This window comes from Etheostoma spectabile, chromosome 2, assembly GCF_008692095.1.
Source record: "Etheostoma spectabile isolate EspeVRDwgs_2016 chromosome 2, UIUC_Espe_1.0, whole genome shotgun sequence".
Classification (NCBI taxonomy): domain Eukaryota; kingdom Metazoa; phylum Chordata; class Actinopteri; order Perciformes; family Percidae; genus Etheostoma; species Etheostoma spectabile.
This window is the reverse complement of record NC_045734.1, coordinates 25,742,013-25,754,238: the sequence shown is the minus strand read 5'-3', so window position 1 is coordinate 25,754,238 and position 12,226 is coordinate 25,742,013. Positions and strand designations below refer to the sequence as shown.

Sequence of the window (12,226 nt, the reverse complement as noted above, 5' to 3'; positions counted from 1 at the left end):
AAGCAGTGAGAATATTCTCAATACAGCATACATTTAAACAGATATCCACTGTCCCTTTAAGATGACAACAAACAGCATTGAGGTCAAGGCAATTTTAATTTATTTTTACTTTACCCGTTTTTGCCCCAAAAAATGCCAGTCATAAAATGGAGGAAAAAAAGATCCAGTATAACTCGAGTAGCTTTCATAATCTTCATAAAATCAAATTTAAGCAATTACACAAAAAATCCAATTCGTAATAAAATACTGCAAATTTGAAGTCACAATTTTAGTTACCTTAACATAAATGACAGTAAAATATACTCTGTAGTATTGGTGTCTTTACAAATATTTGCGTAGTTGGATTTACAGCACACATGCATTGATGATTTGCTTTGAAAAAGATGCAAGCTTTTTACAACTGCAGTTCTGTGAGAAAGACTATAAATTTAAAGCAGATTTTCACAGCATCAAGGTCAGATCTAAGCAGAATGAACTTTGCTGATCTTGAAAAACACAACATGTCTTTCGGTCATCAGGTGTCAGAAAATTCACAGTCAAATGATTGCAGAACACATGGCACATAGGGCTGGTTACTGCTGGATAGTGTAGTTAAGCCTGAAAGTAACCCTCATGCATAGCAGTACTATGGTCAACAGCAAATGAAAAAAGGCTCACAATATAAAGCTGAACAAAAACAGAGAGGCTCAAAAACACACAAACAGGAATCATAAGGCACCTGTATCTACATTTACAACACTGCAGTAGTAATTAGTGCAAAAATAAGCTGTAATAAGCTGTGAACAGCATTCAAGCACAAACAACAGATTACATCATTAACTATATTCAGAAAGGTAGACCATCCTCTCCACTTATTGCACAGACTCTTTCGGCTTATGGGAATAAAAAACAAAAAAAAAGAAATCTATGATCTATGAACTGGAAAAAACAAAGTTAAAAATAGCAAGGCATGCTTTCTGTTTAAATTAACATTAAGTTATCAACCAATAAATTAGAGGTTCCACATGCATATTTAAAGCAGTGTCCAGACTACTGGAGGTCAGAAGCTGTGTTGTTGTTTCATGAGCCTTCATGTTTTTTTTTTGTTTTTTTTTAAATGTCACATTATCAATATTATTAACACAAACAAGACCTCACTCACTCCAGAGACCCTGTTTATCTGTTCTGACAGACTGACAGCTTGTTTCTTCTCTGTACTCCAGCACATTAGATATGAACTAAATCAATGACTACGAGGTTAAAGTGTCAAGTCTCGGCTTCAATCTGCAACCACATTAGATGGAGAGTTGGTAATTGTAGCCCTTTTTTATGCAGAGTCGCCTCATTAAAAAAAGGTCTACAAGTCCTACATTGCTCCCTTACAACAAATGTAAAAAAAAAAGCACTTTAATCTTATCCTTTTAATTTCGTAGGTGATCTGGAGTACAGAGCCAAAACATCACTGTCCTGAAACGTATAGACTGCACTGTGTACCAGCTTGTGACTTTAATAGCCAACAGAAAATAAAACCAACAATTAATTAAAAAAAACAACAACATCTGATTCAGAACATCCAGCTGATGGTGAAGTTCTGACTGAGGTTGAGACCGAGATCTGCAACCGTTAACACCTGCAGAGAGAAAACACATCCTCATCATTTCAGCACGAAGAGTTTCTTCCTTGTGATTAGACAAGAGCCTCCTCAATAAAACGTGCTAACCCTACATCCACATCACTCATGTACTGCAGGAGAGACTCTCCGATACCTTTAACTTACACTGGATAATTTAAACAAATGATCCATTTGCTGACTCTGCAAAACTCCAACGAAGCCCATTGCTACACAGTGGTGGAAAGTAACTCAGTACATTTGCCCAAGTACTGCACCTAAATTACAATTTTGAGGTACTTTTTGTATTTCCATTTTCTGCTTCTTTATAGTTCTACTTCACTCTATTTCAGCAATATTCTACTTTTTACTCCTTTTTGTTTATTTTACAGCTCAAGTTACCTTTAAGCCAACGATTTGACAAAAAACTTTATACAATATGTTGTATGCCCGTTGCATTTACGGGCATACAATGTATGTTGCATGTATGTTGCATTTACATGTATGAAAAGTGCTAAAAGAATTACTGTTTGTTTGATCTATTCACCACTGCCTTTTTGGACGTTAATTCTTAATTTAAACATTGACCTGGTGCATTATAAACATTATTGGAATATAGACTTTCTTGCTTGTAAAATTTACAGCACAAGTTTTCTGAGAATCTCTTTCATGCCCAAGCTAAAGAGGTATTGTATCAATCAAAAATGTTATTGAATACCATGCAAATTGGTGCGATTTGGAAAATCCTTGGAGATACCCAGCCCTTGCTTTTATTTTGATTTAAATTGAGTGCTGGACTTTTAACATGTCATGGAGTATTAACAGTCTGGATATGATATTAACCACTGCTGTCAATGCATAAATATAAAATAAACAATGACAGCGGAGGACACAGACGACGCCCAACAGGAAGGGAAACTAACAACATTGGCTGTATTTATGTTTGATTATATAGAAGTCCTTTTTATTTAAGAGGCTTTAATCACCTACTGTAAGCTAAAATACATTATACTCGTTAAGTGACTCGTCATTAACATCAAGCATAACGATAGTTTTCTATTCTGTGTGTCTGTCGTGTGTGTCCTGACATCACCTGGTTGGCTCTGTAGGCGAACGCTGCATCTTGGGAGTTCACCAGCACTCTGCTTGGCTTTTGCTTCACACCGTAGAAAGCGGCCGTCTCCACGGTGATGTATGTGGCCTCCACGTTACTATGGAGCACCTGTGATGTCATCACGTTCTACAAAATAGGCAGATGGATGGCTGTAAGTTACATCGCAAGACTGTATTCAAAACAAATTCAGTAAATGAAAAATGCTTTAAATTCCGGCCCTTTGTTGTGCGTCACTTCTTTTACTGCCGTTGGCCAAATAAACACAATGGGCTTGATTTGAAATGATGTGCAGTGTGGCAAAAATGCTGTTTTCAATTATTTTAACATTGACCGCAAATAGCTGAAAGCTTCTCTGTAAATGCCATATGTTTGTAGAGTTTGTTTTTTAACAGGCAGAGTAATTTCAGACAATAGGTTGGAATGAGCCACTGGTAGAAATATTGAGAGGGGATTCTTTTTCTTTTTCTTGTAAGTCAAAACTAGTTGATTGTGAGCACCTGAGTGACATTAAAGATGATGTAGGAGTACAGGTTGTTCTCGTAGGTGTCAATGCTCTCTCCATCGTCCCAGAAGAGATCTCCGCTGGCTGAACCATCGTCGGAGAGAGCCGAGACCAGATGGAGAGGCTGACCGCTGCTCACCCACAGCGTCAGGTTGGGCGCCTGTGCACCCAAAAACATGAAAAGAGAAATAAACAAATGTGGCATTAGAAACTCCTGATTTTAAGCTGTGCATTTGTCAGATGCACACAAATGTCAGGTGTAACAACAATTCGGTTATCCAAAGAAACATGTATATGCAAGACAGGTTTTATGGGAACAAAACCTAATCTAACAAAAGCTTTTATTTTTCAGGTTTAGGTTAAAGGGCCAGTTCTCACAAACCACAAAAGACCTGTCATTTTGTGTTGCAGACTCACATTAAAGTAAAAATGCTGATAATGCTACAAAAATGATCATTCCCTCCAATATCGTGAATTGTATCGTATCAGTCAAAATACTCACAGCATATCGTGCAGCCCTGTTACAATATTTACCTGAGTTGGTGTAATAGAACCCTCACGCAAATGCAGGTTGATCTTATCTAGAGGCGCATGGAGTCGAAGGTCTTCACCCTGACTGTGCAGAGAGTCGCCCTGGGAAGACCATAAGTATACGGTTTACTCTTACTATGTTGTTCCTGACTCATACAAAACTGTGCACTGATTGTTGGTGTGTGTCTTACCGTGTAGTAGTCATACCACAGACCCTCTGGGAAGTAACCATCCACATAGTCAACTCCAGGATCCAATACTGGCGTCACCAATAAACTCTTCCCCCACAGGAACTGTTTGTCAATCCCATAGGTTTTTACATCTTTTGGGAATCTTTAAAAAAAGTCATGCCAAGATACATACAGTAAGGCAAAGATACCTCCCAGTCCAGATAAAATAACAAATCAAATACTTACTCAAACATTATAGGCCGTGCGACAGTGTGTCCGCGTACGTGTGCATGATGGAAGAGAGTGTAGAGGACGGGGTAAAGTGAATAGCGTAGCAGCAGAGCTTGCTTCATGGCTGTACGAGCCAGAGGGCTGAACGCTGTTGGGTCTTGAGGCTGCAAATTTAACAAACAAAAAAAATATGATTAAAGAAAAAGAGTAACATTTCCAAAAAGGAGTAAAGGATAGACTAGCTCTTGAGAATTTTTTACCCATTGTGCTCTGTGGTGACGTTGGAGCAGTGCCGTTAAAGCGCCTATATTATGTTCATTTTCAGGTTCATAATTGTATTTTGAAGTTATATCAGAATAGGTTTTCATGGTTTCATTTTATTTTGGTGAAATAGTGTGTGTTGTATCAGTGTTTTGCCAATGAAAACGAGCTAGCATGAGACAGTTAGCCACCTCATCTCGGCTAGTGACGTAGAAAGCCGTGCAGATTTTGAACCGCTCACCCGGAGACTGAAGGCAGAGGACATTCAGAAAACCTTATCTCACTCAAAACAGCATGGATAGTTTTTGTCCCAAGTTTGTATGTGTGTGGAAGCACCAGGAATTTCATAATCTGCGCACTTTAAGATCTTACCTTCATGTCGATGGCGTTGTGGTTGCGTGTGAAGGGATAGAAAGCTCCCAGCTGCGTCCAGCGGACACAGAGTTCCTCCTGTGGCTCTTCGCTGAAGCCACAGATATCTGCTCCCACCAACGGGATGCCCAGAAGGTTAAAGGTCAAGATACCTGAAGGAGAGAGGCAACATCAGGAGGACATGGAAAGGAGAAACTTGAGAAGGATCAACAATAAGAGACACTAAAATGATGGAGAACCAGTTTCAAAATAGTAAATGGACAATTTATTTCCCAATTCTAAGAAATCTTAAAATACGTGTGAGTTACTCTTCCTCCTCATTGTACTGTAGCTGACAGAATAAGTACAGAGTAGTAGGTGCAATAAAACATGTGAAACCACAATGCAGATCTTTAGAAACACACAACCTTCAAATTAGCAGTTATGCAACAACATAAGTGTCATAAAATTCTATAAATATTTTTTAAATTGCTGACTAGTTTGCATTTGTTGAACAACATGGCAATGAAACGGCTATCACTTTAAGCTGCTTTCATTTATTTTGGTCCGCACACCCACAGAGACAAGAGGCGTGTTTTTGTTCACTTGACAGTTTCAATCTCCTCAATTTCTCAGAAACATATCTGGGTCTTTAGCTTTAGCTCCTTAGCTAGATTCAGCTTTTCTCACCAGCTAGTTGCTAACATGGTTTGTGAGTTGGTATATAGTAGGTTTATCAGAGCATTTTTACTGAAATAGTTGTTGCTGTAAACAAAAGGTTGATGGGACTGAACCAAACAGTTAATGTGAAGTATAAATAAAACAATACAAAAGTTAATGAGGCTGAAATAGATTTTTTTTTAAATTCAAAAAATATTTTAAATTACAAATAGGGATTTCCTTATACAAACAAATTATGAAAAGGAGCTTCAGGGAATGTCAACTTTCTGAGTGGTGGTGCTGGAGATGATTAACATTAATATCAGAATAAAGCAGAATACACAATTATATGTGTGTGTCACCTCATAGTACTGACTCTGCACTGTGTACATAATGATATTGCCTTGTCTGTTGATGCCGGGAATCCTACTGTTTTAGTCCTTTTGGACCTCACAGCGACTTTTGACACAGTGGACCATGCGGCCCACCTCTCTCGCCTTGAGCATTGTGTAGGCTTCAGAGGCTCGGTGACCTCTCCCGGTCAGCTGCTCCTCTTGCTCTTGTGGGGTACCCCAGGGCTCGATTCTTGGCCCCATTCTTTTTTCTTTATATATTGATATAATATATATATATCTATATATCTATATATATATATAATATAATATATATATTATATATATTATATAATATATTATATATATATATATATAGATATATATATATATATATATATGCTACCTTTAGGGCTATTAAAGGAAAACATAACCTGTCATTTCAGTGCTACTCAGATGATTTGCAAATCTATTTGCCTATGAAAGCAAATTACAGTGTTCCCGCTTAGTTTTATCACTGATATTAAGTTGTGTCTTTCAGAATACTTTCTTAATTTGAATGAAGATAAAACGGAGTGTATTATTTTCAATACTTTAGGCAAGCAAAATGGTCCAGCTTTGAGTTTGGGAGCTCCGGCATTTTACACAAGGTCAGCTGTCAAGTGTAAAACGCATGAAATTTGACAAGCAGATCAGATGGCTAATGTTAAGCCCTTCCTTAACAGGCAAACAGTTCTAACGAAAAAGAGCTACGATGTAGCTACGATGTAGCTCTTTTTAGGTCCAATCTCAAAACATATCTGTTTAGTCTGGCTTTTAATACGTTGCAGGGGTGTGAACATTTTTTTCTTCCGTTTCTTTGTAACATTTCTGATTTTACTCTTGGTTTCTGATGTTAAGCACTTTGGATACCTGCTGGTTGCTTTAATTCTCTTTATAGTCTATTGGTTTATACTTGAACTGCTATATAAATAAAAAAACTGATGATGATTTGATTTTTGTGAAACTTGATAATCAGCTCTTTCTTGCCAAACGAAAGAAGCAATACAATGTTAGATACGTTCTTGTGTAATAAATGTGTCAAACCTGCTATTGAAGTACATGTCTTTCAATGGCTCTGTTGTCTCCCAGCCAGTGACCAGAGTACATCCCCTGACTGGGGAAGGTGGAGCGAGAGATCACAAAAGGTCTCTTTGCCACGATCCTCTTCAGAGCACTGGACAAGAAGACACAAACGCGAAAAAAAAAGATAAAGGAAAGAACATGTATAAAATTATTATCTTATATATATATATATATATATATATATATATATATATATATATATATATATATATAAAGTGGTTCAGTTTGCAGCATTGTGTGTGTGTGTGAGATAGATGTTGACCTTGCAGACGCCTTAGCTTCCATAAGTCCATAGAGGCTGTGTAAATTGTAGTGTATGGACTGCTTTTGCTGTGCAGTGGCACACACAGTTTTGGCTCTCAGCAAACCTCCCAGTATTCCTAAAAAGATTTAATAAAAAACAAATTTACAATACATTTTGACAATTACAAGTACTCTGTAACTGTATATTTTTTGTGGTTTTAGCTTGAGATTTCCCACCGGGTGTGTAAGGAGGATTTTCAAGACTGCTTGATGGACAGCCCTTGGTAGACCCATCCAGGAAATTTGACGGCTCGTTCATGTCCTGAAAAACAGATGAGACAAAAGTCAGAAAGAAGTCAATGGTTCTTCAATTGTATCTCCCATTGCCATACTTACAATCCATAGTCCATCAAATGGCACCTTCTCATGGAACCTCTGAAGGTTGTCGTGCCACCATTCATGTGTCACGTCATCAGAGAAATCGGGATATGCTGTCAGACCGGGCCACACCTGGAGGAAGAGATGGGGAATTGTATTTCTAATACACCCCTAATGTTTTGTTTTGACAGTACGGGACAGATGGGAGAGTAGTAATTGTGTCTTGGGGTGAGCTCATCTGTGAAACATCCTCACAGTGTCTCACCTTCCCAATGAGTGTTTTTCCTTCAGCGTCTTTAATAAAAACATCCCTCCTCAGCCCTTCATCGTACGGCCAGTATGAGCCCTCGGGCTGCACGCTGCTGATCCCTGGGTCCTGAAGGTTAAGACACAACTGTCATACAAACACGCCACATTAGACAACACACGACATCAAAAACAAATTCCTGAGTACCAGGATCATGACGTATCGCTGGTCATGAGCATGCAGGTCCTTGACCAGATTGGGCAGCGTGCTGAACTTTGTTGAGTCAAAAGTGAAGTCCAAAAACTTGTCCATGTAGTCGATGTCGTTCCACTGGACGTCCTGTGAACAAATATACACACAACCATAATTTTTCAAAAGAATGGGGAAAGAAATACTGACAGACACACAAAACAAACAATTAGTCTGCTGGGTCAACTTTACCTGGGGTATCCCATAATTCCTCAAGCTCTTAACAACATCCCAGGTAGAATTGCTAGTATAGTAACCCCAGCGACAGAGATGGTAGCCCAAAGCCCAGTAGATGGGCATCGCTGGGTAGCCTGAGAAAACGCAGAGGGATGAAGAAAGAGAGAGTGAGGACATCAGTAACAAATGCAGGAATTGAGACAAACCGAAACAAGATCTGGGGTTAACAGAATTACTTACACTTACATTGGACAGAGTCATGAAGCAAAAACAAGGAAGACAAACCTACACAGCAATGAATGATCTTTTGAGTGTTTCACTACTTGTTTCTGGGAATTGAACTGCCAAAACTGATAGGCAGGCTAAATAGAGATAATTATTGGTAATTTTATTCATCCAGGTATTATCTGGATTACCCAGTCAATCAATGGATTCTTGCTACTATTCAAAACTAGTACCTCAGAGAAACTGAAACTATCCCTTTAAATATTCCATAAATGAGACTCAACATTAACGTAGAAGCAAACATTTGCTACATAAATTTACAGTAGAGTGATGGCATTCTGAGCAGAGAATTAAGTTACACTCTCTCTGGGTGTGTTTGTTCTTTCTTTTGTGTGTCCTTGGTTTTAGCAACCAGTCTGGCCATGCGTGCATGTTAGTGCATGCGAGTCCCTCCCTTTGAAAAGGTTGGACCACCTGCATTTAGTAAAGAGACTAAGAAAGTGAGCTCCCACACAGCATTGTAAAAGAGATGACAGAGTGCAGATTGAAAGCGTTCAGCTGAAGGCTACCCGGAGCTTTTCTTCTCACCAAGGGAGAGGGGGAGGTTTGGTTATTTGTTTTGGTCTGAAATTCTGGTGCTCTAGAGCGACATCTAGTCGTTCTGAATTTCGACATTCCACTTCTGGGCTTGTTGCGGAAATTTTGCCTGATGTCTTTAATTTTGGCCGGATGTCCGTTAACTTCCTCTTTCTTTGTGTTAGAATTTTAAACTCCGGTGGATTTCTGAGGACTGTGTCTGCTGCTCCTCAGATCTCTGCAGGGTAAATCCAGGCAGCTAGCTGGACTATCTGTCCAATCTCAGTTTTCTGTTGCACGACTAAAACAACATTTGAACGTACACGTTCCAGACAAACCAACAAGTTCCTTCCCAAGGCTATTTTGCAGAGGCGCCGTTGCTCCGTCCGGTGCTTAGTGCTGTCCAAGACGATTTGGATTGGTTTAAAGAAATGTCAATTAACCAGAGCACGTTTTTGGCAATGAGAGTCTATGAACTGAATAAAAGTTGCAAAATGCAAGTCTACAATCTCTGTTTAGTCTGTATGATATGAATATGCTGCAGTCATGTCCCACATCCCAGCAGACCCCTTCTGACCTATGACTTCCACATACTGTTGAATCACCGAAGCAGGATCAGGACCAAGGAAAACGTAAAAGTCAAGGATTCCCCCAATAGTGCGCCAGGTGAGGGCTGGGGCGGGCTGGAGGATCACATCTGAGGAAACAGAAAAACTGCTGGTTATTTGTAAGAAGATCCTTCTGAATAAGTTACTCTTATAGACGCCTGAGAAATGCCTGTCTATGAAGCTAGAGAGTGATTTAATAAAGAAAGTAATAATAATAAAAATAATATATAATTTATTAATCCCCTGAGAAGAAAATGCAATGTTTTCACTCTGTCGTTATTGCACACATTACACACAGGCCTGAATTACACACACACACATGCTTATTCCCTATATATGCACTAAATAAAGAGATGTCAGAGTGAGGAGGCTGCCCATGGATAGGCGCCCCGATGTTTGATGTCTTGCTCAAGAGCACCGTGGCAGTGGCCACCCCAGCTACTGCCCCCCCTATGGGATATATTGAGTAACTACGAATAAAATGTACAGTTTACATATTTTCAAATAAGCAGCTGAATACCCCTGCTCATGAACAACATGTATGGTGTGTGGAAGACAGGTGGCAATACAAGAACAAACAACCATTTGCATTATAACATTAAAAAAACATCTTCAACAATCCTAAGATGAAAACAAAGAGAAACCGATTACATTAAACTTTGACTAAATCTGTAACCCAATTCATTTTAATTAGCAACGCTCAGTATCTTTGTTAGGAAATACAACATGACCTCGAAATTACGTCCTTACGAGATTCTGGAAAGATGATATTTACTGACATTGTTGATGACAATACTGCACAAACTACCATATAAGGACATCTGTTTTTATAAAGTTGCCTAATCTGTCGTCATATAAACAATAATGTGTATTATTGCACATAGTGAAACCTGAAGTAGAGGAAGTATTAGAGCAACTAGCAGACTGACCCATTGCGTTGCTGTTCAGCAGGAAGAAGCCGTGTGCGTTCCCGCCATCCTCCATTGCCAGGTAAAATGGATGAGCTCCATATAGGTTTGTCTGTTCCTACATTGTTAAGAGAGACACAATTAATTTGATCTTTATAGGGACGTAAAATCCTTCCAGAGCCACTTACCAACATAGGGGTAAGATTTCAAAGCACAAGAGACCAAGTCCGAGACAAAAATCCAATTTAAGTCTATTTATTTCCATTTCAGGTTCAGCAATGCAAAAACTGCGTACACGTGTGTGTGTGTATGTGTGTGTGTGTGTCTGTGTTTGAACAGTATAGCTACCCACTTCTCAAACCTACCCCCTTCCTACTAGCAGACGTGATAAACAGCAAACAAGACACTAGGAGATGTCAACGAAAATAATCAGGGGAGTAAACAATCTAAATATGCCAAGACAATGTCACAATGTCTGCTGTGAAAAAGGTCTAGGTTGAATGTCATTATCTGTGTCTGTGGCTAAAATGTAACTATAAACAGAACAATGACAAATGCAGGAATTTCCATACCATAGGAGGCACATCTCTGGCCCACATGGTGAGTGTGTTCCAGTGCACATCATGCAGAAAGGTGGAGCGGTGCTCACCCAGGCCGTAAATGAACTGACTCTGCAGGGAGGTGGAGAACTGGAGAAACTGATCCGCATAGAAGAGAGGAGCCACTGTGGTGTTCAGACTAGCAGGAAACCATTGAAAGTAAACAATTTTATATTGTTAATTATAATTTACAATTTCAAGTTATTTTCACAATGGAATGTGCTTGAAGAGTTTGTAGTATACAATGTATGTTCAGTTATGGCTATAACCCTTCCTTCACCTGACCTAATATAGCCTATCCAAGTGAGACTTACAGCACAGCTCCTGTAGAGCTCCTCTTCACAATAAGACCAAATGGCTGCTTTGATAACTCTATAGTGTAGACTGGACGTTTTGCCTTCTTAGTGGCACCGGGAACAGAGATCGGAACCTCGAACCGTGAATTAGAGGGGTCAGTGATCTAGATTGAGAAACATGAGAAAAACAAGTAAATTACAGACCAGAGAATTTACAGCGGTATGTAATAAAAACTATATTGACTGAGCTGTAACAGTTCATGACAGATTCACACACACACACACACACACACACACACACACACACACCTAGGTTTAATCTGATTGGCACAGATCTTATTAGCAAATTTATCAGTGGTTTGCTTAGATGACTATTAAATCGATGAGATTTCTCTTAAGCTTTTTTTCATAAACTCCAATAAGAAAAAAAAACAAAAACGTTTGCTTGTATGGCAATGGCCTTGCATTGCTAGACCTATGTCTACAACAAGAGTTTTATCTGGCTTGTCTATTCTGGGACACGGGAAAAAAAACACTCTGGCTTGTTTGTATTTTTTTTAAACCAATCACAACCGTCTTGGGCGGTGCTAGGCCCCAGATGCAGCAATGGTGCCCTCGCAAATAATGCCAGGCTTTATCCCAGCAATGTACATCCGTTGATCCAGACTAGTATGGCAATGACATCAGAGCTTTTTAGCTACTCCACTAAATATTTCTACTTCTCTGTAACATGCCTCTGATGAGATTTGTTATATATTTTATCAGTATGACTACATGTACTTCCTTAAAGTAACATGCAGAAGTGTTGTTCGCTCTGTTACAAGTTGATGAATCACGGAAACATTATTTAAAAAA

General features: G+C 39.0%; 2 protein-coding genes across 2 annotated transcripts in view; both read right to left on the bottom strand.

The window, feature by feature from the left end:
• Positions 1-258: 258 nt before the first annotated feature.
• The window catches only part of gaa2 (alpha glucosidase 2), a 14,660-nt gene continuing 2,692 nt past the window's right edge, over positions 259-12,226 (bottom strand). The window contains exons 4-22 of the mRNA XM_032529024.1: positions 11,390-11,535; positions 11,049-11,214; positions 10,498-10,594; positions 9,538-9,657; positions 8,175-8,293; positions 7,941-8,072; positions 7,752-7,862; positions 7,505-7,618; positions 7,346-7,430; positions 7,128-7,245; positions 6,842-6,956; positions 5,268-5,298; positions 4,770-4,921; positions 4,152-4,300; positions 3,927-4,068; positions 3,739-3,837; positions 3,200-3,364; positions 2,682-2,828; positions 259-1,609 (exon numbers count right to left, since the gene is read on the bottom strand). Of these exons, the coding sequence (XP_032384915.1) occupies positions 1,544-1,609; positions 2,682-2,828; positions 3,200-3,364; positions 3,739-3,837; positions 3,927-4,068; positions 4,152-4,300; positions 4,770-4,921; positions 5,268-5,298; positions 6,842-6,956; positions 7,128-7,245; positions 7,346-7,430; positions 7,505-7,618; positions 7,752-7,862; positions 7,941-8,072; positions 8,175-8,293; positions 9,538-9,657; positions 10,498-10,594; positions 11,049-11,214; positions 11,390-11,535 (2,274 nt within the window). The 3' untranslated portion in view covers positions 259-1,543. The remainder of the gene's footprint in view (positions 1,610-2,681; positions 2,829-3,199; positions 3,365-3,738; positions 3,838-3,926; positions 4,069-4,151; positions 4,301-4,769; positions 4,922-5,267; positions 5,299-6,841; positions 6,957-7,127; positions 7,246-7,345; positions 7,431-7,504; positions 7,619-7,751; positions 7,863-7,940; positions 8,073-8,174; positions 8,294-9,537; positions 9,658-10,497; positions 10,595-11,048; positions 11,215-11,389; positions 11,536-12,226) is intronic.
• The window catches only part of LOC116697347 (zinc finger protein 2 homolog), a 24,785-nt gene continuing 13,676 nt past the window's right edge, over positions 1,118-12,226 (bottom strand). Inside the window, exon 7 of the mRNA XM_032528681.1 lies at positions 1,118-1,132. The gene's annotated coding sequence lies outside the window, so the exon portion shown is untranslated. The remainder of the gene's footprint in view (positions 1,133-12,226) is intronic.